A 9,265-nucleotide genomic window follows, 5' to 3' on the forward strand; every position below is an offset into this window, starting at 1 on the left:
TAAAGATGTTGTACCCTTTATTAAACCCTACCACCCCTCCCCCGCCCCTCCCCTTCCCCACCACCAACACCTCCCCTACCCGTCACCTGTTTACGGCAGCCATATTCGTCTGTCAAGGAGGTGGCCTTTGGGGAGAGGTCTGATTGTCTTTCTAAGCTTATTCATATGCTAATCTATTAATAGATGCATTGTCTCTTGATGCAACTGTCAAGTCTACTGATCACGTACCAGCCTTCAGCAGCTACGAGCATCTTTCAGCAGGCGGGTCGATTTCCTCAATGAAGGCTAAGATTTTTGGTTGAAAGAATATCATTGCTCGTCGCAAAAGAAAATGAAAGTTTGTTTAGCAAAAATAAGTATGAGGAATATTCAGAAAGAAAAGCATCATAAACGGTGGCCAAACTGTTTCTGGACTGAGTAGCCATGTAATTTATTTCATGTAATGGAAATAAAATAAAAGATCATACAAATTAATGATGAGATTATCCCTTCCACTCCCAGGACTGACCAAAATTATATATTACACTACAGTTCCAGCCAGGTCTCGAACCAGGACGGAAGCTTCCGTTTCACCTTGGGGGGGGGGGGGGGGTGGGGAGGGTACGGAGGGTACGGCTGACGCGTCCGCTTTCCCATCGACAACCGTTGGACGATGAGGAAATGCAAAATACAAGTAACTTTTCAACGGCTAACCGAGCGCGAGGGTCGCACCAGGACAGTGTATATCAAAGCCAACTATTTCTTTGATGGAAATAGGAGAGATACCTCCTTGAAACTGACTCTTTTGGTGCTATAAGTACTTGTCACTTTCTCATGGAACTATCCGTTAGATAGTGAGACAGTAATGCTGTCAATGACTAACTCAAAACTTCAAGTATTCCAGCTTTAAAAGAGAACAGGTTGGTTTGTTCTCTAAAACATATAAACGCACTTTTAAAAAGCATTTCCTGAGGTAAAGAAGGTAAGTTTCTGAACAAACTGTTATGCTGCATCACTCAGGGATTTTTATAAGTTCATTTGGTTCATTAACTGTGTTGATAGTGTGAATTAGCCAGTGTAAAGAGTTTCTTAAGCTGACGTTTTGGGGCGTTGGCACTTCGTTGGAGTGGGGCCCTCTTAGATTTGACACCATACAGTAAAAGGTACTCCTTTCTCCTTTTTTCTTCTGAAAATCAACTTTCAGTAAATCAAAGATCTCACATGAAAATATAAGATTCTTGTAATATTTGTAACTCAAAATGCAAAAGCAAGCTCACAGAATTGTTACAGTTTAATATAGAGTCCTTTTTCCCATGTCACATTTTTAAATGCCATTAAGATGAAAACATTTAGCTCCCATTATACCAAGGAAAATATACACTCCTTCTCCAATTTTAGCAGTTACAGTTATCATCTATCAAATTGATATCCAAGGAAATAGATATACCTGTCTTGACAAAAATCTGATAAAATTGTTTAATTTGTCCAGAAATTCTTAAATTGAAAATCACATAAGCTTTCTAGCATTGCATAAAGCTCCATGAATGACAAAAGCTTTTAAAACATCAGTTGTGTCTATAAATCACATAATGCTCTATTTTAAGTGACTTCTTACACTTACCTAACACTTAAATAGATGAAGAAATAAATTACATTACAAACATTACCAATTAAATAGAAGGAAAAACTAAATCTTATAAATACCTTGTGAGAAAAATATATTAAATAGCTCATCTCAAATTCTTTAAAATCTTGTTTTACCAGGCATCTATTCCCAAGGATATCATTTCACAGTCTAATGGATGAGGAATTAGTTTACACCAAACAATAAATTGTAAAAAATCAAACCATTAACAAACCAATAACAATAAAATATACAATATTACATTGGTAGATTATTTTACCCCTTCAATCCCCTTTACCTTACATAGAAAATTTTAGTCCATGCAATTCATGCTGTATGGAGCCTGTAAAAACCTGCGTGGGTCCTTCACCCTTCATTTCCGAAAGGTGATCAACATGTAACTTCTCCCTATAACATCCATAATGCATCCCACAGACATGTAATGAGAATACTCAAACTTATCAGATAGGAGTTCTTATCTTGATCTAACATCAAATTCTCATAACTAATTTACGAGGAAATGTGTAACAGTTGGAGGGAGAGTTAACAATCAGATCTTGGGAATTACAGGGTTACATTAGATATAACATACTATGTTTGCTGAGTGATTCAGGATACAAAACATATTTGGGCTTTAGCTGAAAATAACTGCATACCATATGATATTACCTTAAATAGTATGTTAAAAATACCCCTACATATGTAACATTAGCTACTTATAATATTTATTCCTAAGTTTGCAAAACCTTTACATTATAAAACCTCCAATACCTTATGCAATACCTTATCAGATGTGTCATACCAGTTTACATGCGATAAAATAAAAAATATAACAGCTGCATTGTCTCCAAGTTAAACAACCTCATTTAATGAGCTACCATTTTATAAGTAAGTTAATTTATCCAAACAGTTCTGAAAGCTAGGGAGTAATAAATGTACTATAATAATTGCTTTTCTCTTTAAGCCCGAAAGACCAATATTTTACTGCTAAAACTTACAAAAGCTTATAAGTAGAAGCAAATTGTTATCAAGATTTTAAATGGAATCAGAGAAAACCAGAGGTACATTATTTTTAATCTGACTTAACCTCTGCCATTTCGATTCCTTTTCAGTCAATTTTCAATTTAACTCTTTACTAAATTCCCTAGTAAATAGCTATTTCAGGAATTTTCTTTAACTAAGACTTGTACAAAATATGGTAACAGAGTCCCCTTAATATACAACTAGTTATAGTTCTCACTAGAGCTGCCCCCGCCCTACAGTACCATTTTCTTTTTTTTTTTTTTTTGAGTTGGGCTTGTTGTTTACAGTTGTGTAATTTTTCTGTTATGCTGTTACGGAATTGCGGCTCAGTACTTTGGTGTTAGTAATTTTGGATCTCAAAATACTACAAGTGTACAAAATGTAGTTTTGGGAAGTGCTTGGGGTTTTTTTTTTTTTTTTGCTGTGTGGTTTAACTTAGGATTTGTTTGTTCTTCACGATCAAGAAGAAGCAGAATGTAGGGACTTGGGTGAGTTTTAACATTGGAATGTTATAGGTGGCATTGGAGAACAATTTATAGACAGCATTGAAGAACAATTTATTATTATATAGTTATTAGACACAAAATTATACCTTAAGAGGGCCTACATTCTCTCTTCTCCAGTCTTCCTCTATACTAGGACAAATCTCGTGTCAAAGACGCCGATCCTAAAAGTCCTCGCGCACGTATCTTTTTATTGGCAGCCCATGACCATTTGCAGGAAAAACGTTGATACCTTACGGCCATGCAAGCGATCAAATCGAGATTTTTTCTGGTTATGATCTACCGAAAATACCCACATTCTCTCTTCTCCAGTCTTCCTCTATATTACACGGGGAGTCCTAAGGTGCTTCCTCGGGTTTTTGGCCCTCTGGGGCCAAAAACCCTGCGGGGGCAATTAGAAATTTAAACTTCAAATTAAGTTTATTCAGCATACCTGCAATCCTAAAATCTGTTTCCTGTTATGTAACAAGAGTTTATGCGCTGCATTACTATGCAAATTCAGCCTGTTTCTTATGGTCTCTGGCAATCCTTAAGGTGACAGTAACAGTTGCTAGAGTGGCTGCATTGGTGGGGAATGCTCTCAGAATTGTAGCTGATAATCCTTGGGAGAAAGCATGGAGCCCACCACTCTTGTAGGTTTTTTTAACACAGTCCAAAATGCTCTGATATCTGCGGTTCTTTCCTTCACCATCTGCCTGGAACCTTGATTTAACAACATCTATTGGATAAGTGAAAAACCAGGATGATATACCACTTAATCCTCCTGCAAGCAGCAATCCTAAAGGTCCAATATGACCAGCACCATCTCCCTCAGGTGTCATTGTATTGCAAAAAAACTCAAATGTTCCAAAGTATATAGCAAAGCTGGGGATTTCTCTAGTGAGTGTTATAGTCATCCCCTTGTACAATCCTGTGATGCCATTTTTCTTGTAAATCTTCTGTAAGCAATCAATTGATCCATGGTACAATGGCTTAGAAGTGTTTTGAACCTGCACAAGAGTTTTTGCTAATTCCATTGGGCAGCAAACAATCGACTGAACTGCACCTGCCACACCTCCTGCAATACACTGACTGGATAAACCTGGCTCAAGCAGGCGTGACAAATTCCCATGGACCCCAAATATGATAGCATTTATCAGCCCTACACCAGCCATTGGGGACAACATGCCTTTGTACAAACCAAACACCTGTGTCAAGAGGCAAACAAATTTCAACAGGAGTTATCACATTAAATAGATTAAAACCTACCATTGAAGAAACATTTCCCTAAATAAAACCCCTAGATGTAAGGCTGACAACAAGTTTGAAAGTCACAACCAAATTGCAGATAATGGGTGACCAGGTTATTGTGGACACCCAGTTGATTCATCAGATTTCACCTAAGACTCAGAACTATTCATCCAAGTTAAATGTCCCTGGCATTCTGCAAAGTTTGCATGAACCTTCAAGCCAGTTCTGAAAGAGGAGTGGAAAAGGAATTATGTGCGACGTGTGATTGAGGCCAAACCTTATGTGTGACGTGTCAATTTTACAGAATTTATGAACTAGCAAGAATGTGAGTTGCCCCTGAAATATACCTGATCTGTTAATTTTTTCTATCAGTTTGTGAAATCCTCAAGATTTCCTTGAAACCTTGTATACTACAAGAGAGATTTTCAGTTTTCCTGTCACACAGGTAATGTCACCGATAAATTATGCATTTAATCCCAGTTAACACTGGGATATGGCCTCAACATAAATTCTTCATTGATATTTTAATAACTTTTTCATCAGCACCTGTGGTAAACTGATGTGAAAGTATCTGACTACCCAGCAATTTTGACCAGCTCTTGAAAATGACTGCACAAAAAGTTACACAGGTGAGAACTGCTGATGACCTCACAAGAAGTCTCTAATTCAATCCTTTACACCTTTACATCAGTATACATATTCTTCACACTAATCTCTTCACATTTCTTATAGTTCTACTGAGGAGAATTTATTAAACAATCAAGAGCTTCTTAGGCGGTAAACTCCTTCATTCTCATTACTTGATTGTTTCAATTAAAAGTCATACACTAAGGAGAAATTAGATGCTCATCAGTCTTGTGGGGTTTAAAAGAAATGTCTGTCGTAATCAGCCCATTCCTGGATTTCAAACATAATGTGTAAATTTCTAAGTAATTTGAAAACAAACGTTTGAAAATATAATTATTCATTTAATTTGCGTCTTTCGGTTTGTCAATTGTCTTAATTCAATTGCCAAATATCAAAAGTTTCGCCAGTAAATTTGCCACTCCATTTAAATAATTTACATCACCATATCATGTGTCATTTACCTGTCTAGATGATAAATTACGAACCAAAAACGGACTGGGTCTACCCTCAGGTTCTCGGCTGACGAAAAATTAACTTGAAAATCTTAACGCCCAGTTTGTCATTATTATAGCAAAAATTCTCGAACTATCAAATATATTACCGCTACTAACCGTTTCTTGTTTTACAATTTGCGTAAAACAGTTGATAGTCCCGACGTATCGTTTCGATACTTGCGTTTGAAGTCGAACCTGGAAAAAAACATAAACAACTGAGCTGTCTGAAGATCTAACCTTCGATAAAATAGATGCGTGATTCTGTCTTAAAAAGGGTGGTTGAACAAATTGAACGTTGTACTGTATTTAGAATGCGGCGTTTTCTTACTTTGACTGTGTCGAAGGGATGTCCCACTACTATGCCGGACCATCCTGAAGGAAAGAAACAACAATTTTGAAATTTATAGGATTAGGCAATGTTTACTACCTCCTATGGAGAAAGCAAGGAAACATGAAGGTATGGAAAGATGACCTAACCTCCAAGGCATCCCGCTACGAAATCCAAAGCCATTACAAGCCGTGCTGGTTACAACTTTAGCTTGAACTCGTAACAAACAACAACGATCGCAGTTCTGAAAGCGAATCAAACACTAGCATTGCGTTAATACGTTCACATCTTCAAGGCTACTTTACTTTCACGTATACAAACGCACATGGCGGAAATGCATGGTTTACAGTTTCGTGCCTAGATGAAGGCAAAATTCTCCTAAGCGAACCAATCAGAAGCGACGAGTGCCTTTTTGTGCCAGTCAGTCACGGTTACTACGGTAATGCGGGGCATGGGGAAGAGACACAGCAGCCACCCATGGTCTTTTTCACCAGCAGAATGGGAGTCCGAATCTGTTTAGAAAGTTACCCCCTTTAAAAAGTATTAGTAATTGCTCCCGTGATTAAAGAGATGCGTGCGCTCTGAGGTCGAGGATAGCGTCATGTCTTGCTTAAATTACCTCCCACAAGGTGATCTTAGAGCACTTTATTTCAAAATGGCTGCGTTTCCGAGGAAATGATAAACGCAATAGAAGAATCCAATTGCAATGAGCAAAAAAGATGCTGCTGAGTTTGGTGAAATAAGGATACGAAGTTTTTTCTCCCTGAATTAAAGAAACATGTTAAAACTGCTTGCTCATTTTGATACGAGTAATCGACGCAATGGGAAAAAAGATGCTAAATGCTTTCCCTATTTACGGAATTTGAAAGTACCTGAGCAATTATACGAAAACAATTATTCGCCACAGGCTCAGTTAACATTGTTGAATAGTCCCCTGGACTCCGTCTCGGGTGATATTTAACAATATTCACTTCGCCTTCGTCTTATAATTATATAACAAAAAAAAAAAAGATTCCAATCACTACACAAAACATCTTTAATCCCCAGCGTCTCCAATAATCCCATCTTATATTTTCTTTTCTCATTCATTGTAAGGTTCCATTCAGAAAACCAAACACTCCTTTAGCCAGAACCTAAAAAAGTTCAGCGTCTGAATAATTAACCCTTAACACCTCAACTTTAGTTTGCGTGTTCAGTTCCATGCTGTTCCCTAGACATTTAACATGGTATTGATTAGGAGAACTTGACTTGTTTAACAATAATGGCTTCCAAAAGGTCTTGATAGGGTAAAATTTCTACACAGCCCCATATTATTGTAAAACAAATCTATTTTCCCAATGGCAATGTAATGTTTTTGTCATTGTTTTCTCTGTTCAAGAACTGAATGTATAATGTAGGATTGGGCTGTGCGGAAATTTTAACCTTGATAGTAGCAGGCATGTCAAGAATTTGAAGAAAACGACAAAACTTTTGAGTTTGTAAAACATGTTTGGACAGAAACTTCTGTCATCTTCAGTTAATTAATGTACAAAGCTTTAGAAGTTGAATTTATAATAAGTAAAACAATGCTATTTATGATAAATGGTGAAAACAGGAGAGAGGCAAAGCATGAAAGTGTGAGAATTAAATGGATGGTTTTGGATTTACATGATGTAACTGTTGATTCAAAGAGGGTTGTTCTCTTTGAATATGTATAGCCTCTTTTATCTTAAGTTGAAAACCGATAGAGGCGTGATCCAAAACAGAGATGCTCTCTGCTGAACACAAAGCGCGACAATATTAAGAATCTTGCAGATGTTTGGAAATGCGAGAGGCCCTGTCACAGTCTAACTTCTGTCTAACACGCGTGGAAAAATGCCGGCACGTTTCGCCGACGTAACAGGCATTACAGCCAGCACCTACGAACTTGTAAACCACACGTGAAAGGTGCCTGTCAGGGACAGTGTCTTTCGCACCAAACAAGTTACCAATCTTGAAAGAAGAGAAAACTAACCTGATATCCAAGTCACTGCAATAGCGCTTGATAAAATAGCGAATCTTTTTCCGGGTGATAGCAGAAAAATGGCCTATGTAGGGTAGCTGGTGGGAAGGGAACCACGGGGAAGATGATTGCTTTGGGTCCAGGTGATGTAACGGTTTATAATCTTCTTGATTAAATGAGCAGGGAAAATATTCTTTTTTCGAATATCCATAAGCTTAGTAATGTCCTCGTGAAACCCTAGCCAGGTGTTATTAATCTTGTAGGCCCTGTCAACGAGAGTCTTAATGAGACCTACCTTGAAAGAGTGCGTGGTGAAGTTGAAATAATTAGTTAATAACCCAGTGAAAGTTTTCTTGCGGTGAACACTGGTTAGAGAAGAATTGGGCTCATTGTTATCAAGCAGGACATCCAAAAAAGAGAACAACCCTCTTTGAAACCACAATTACATCAAGTAAATCTAAAACTATCCTTTTAATTCTCACACTTTTATGCTTTGTTTCTTTCTTGGTGTCACTATTTATCATAATTAGCATTTTTCTACTTATTATAAATTCAACTTCCAGCGCTTTGTACATTAATTAACTGAAGATGACAGAAGTTTCTGTCGAAACATATTTTACAAATTCAAAAGTTTTGTCGTTTTCTTCAAATTCTTAATTAATGGCTTCTTTTGTTGGCGATGCTTTCTTTGATTCTCTAGATCTTACTGTTAGATTCAATCAGGCATCCGCAGGGGTTACAGGGTTAAGAGCGAATCCACCGATAGCATCGCTTGCTAATCAAGACAAAGCCATAAAACTCCCTTAGGAAAGGCTAATGAAAAGTTCAAATTTTCTTGTATGCGTCAGAGACGTACCTCACAAATTCAAGCCGCCTTTACTTCATCTGCATTGAGTCTTAAAGGGGTTCTTCTAAGGTGAAGATAAATTACTTGCATCAAGTGAGTTGATAATGTGAATTGGCCACCGTAAAGAGATTCTACAGAGGACCTTTCCAACGCTAGCCCTTCGTCAGAGTTTATTAAGGAATTATGGGTTGTTTCTGGTTTTTAAACAGAAAGGCAAAGCGACGCTATTGGTGGGAACACGGTAACGTGAAAAACGCAAGAATAAATTAGTTGAATTAAAAGCGTTCTTCGATACCGAGGCCAATTTATATTATAAATTCAGTTCATAAAACCAAACTACCTTGCAATACCCAATCCCCTCGTCACCACAAACGCTACACCACAGATTCTTTAAAAAACTCACCCCATTTACTAGGACAAATAATAAAGCTTACGAGTAGAGCGCGCCCAGAGGAACCTATTAAAACAAATTCAAGTGGCCTCTACCTTAGCATGCAGACCTTTTCAATTGCACTGGTTTAAGATAAATCAAATATTTCTGCAAAAAACTTTATTGATAAAAAAAGGCAGATCAGTTTTTCGACGAGGCGACTTTTAGAAAGGAAAAAAGTAAGGAATTGTTTCTCTAA

At 37.4% G+C, this 9,265-nt stretch overlaps 1 protein-coding gene across 2 annotated transcripts; it reads right to left on the reverse strand.

Moving 5' to 3' along the window:
* Positions 1–1,252: 1,252 nt before the first annotated feature.
* LOC131780939 (mitochondrial basic amino acids transporter) lies at positions 1,253–8,782 on the reverse strand. Of its 2 annotated transcripts, XM_059097583.2 has the most exons (5): positions 8,646–8,782; positions 5,958–6,052; positions 5,809–5,852; positions 5,598–5,675; positions 1,253–4,316 (listed from the first exon to the last, which is right to left on the reverse strand). In XM_059097583.2, exons 2-5 carry the CDS (start codon positions 5,989–5,991, stop codon positions 3,618–3,620), a joined length of 855 nt encoding a protein of 284 aa, XP_058953566.2. In that variant the 5' UTR covers positions 5,992–6,052; positions 8,646–8,782; the 3' UTR covers positions 1,253–3,617. The 2 variants fall into 2 exon arrangements, with proteins under 2 accessions (XP_058953566.2, XP_058953553.2); XM_059097570.2 differs by lacking the exon at positions 8,646–8,782 and having other exon boundaries at positions 5,958–6,146.
* Positions 8,783–9,265: the final 483 nt, after the last annotated feature.

This window comes from Pocillopora verrucosa, chromosome 7 (assembly GCF_036669915.1).
Source record: "Pocillopora verrucosa isolate sample1 chromosome 7, ASM3666991v2, whole genome shotgun sequence".
NCBI lineage: Eukaryota > Metazoa > Cnidaria > Anthozoa > Scleractinia > Pocilloporidae > Pocillopora > Pocillopora verrucosa.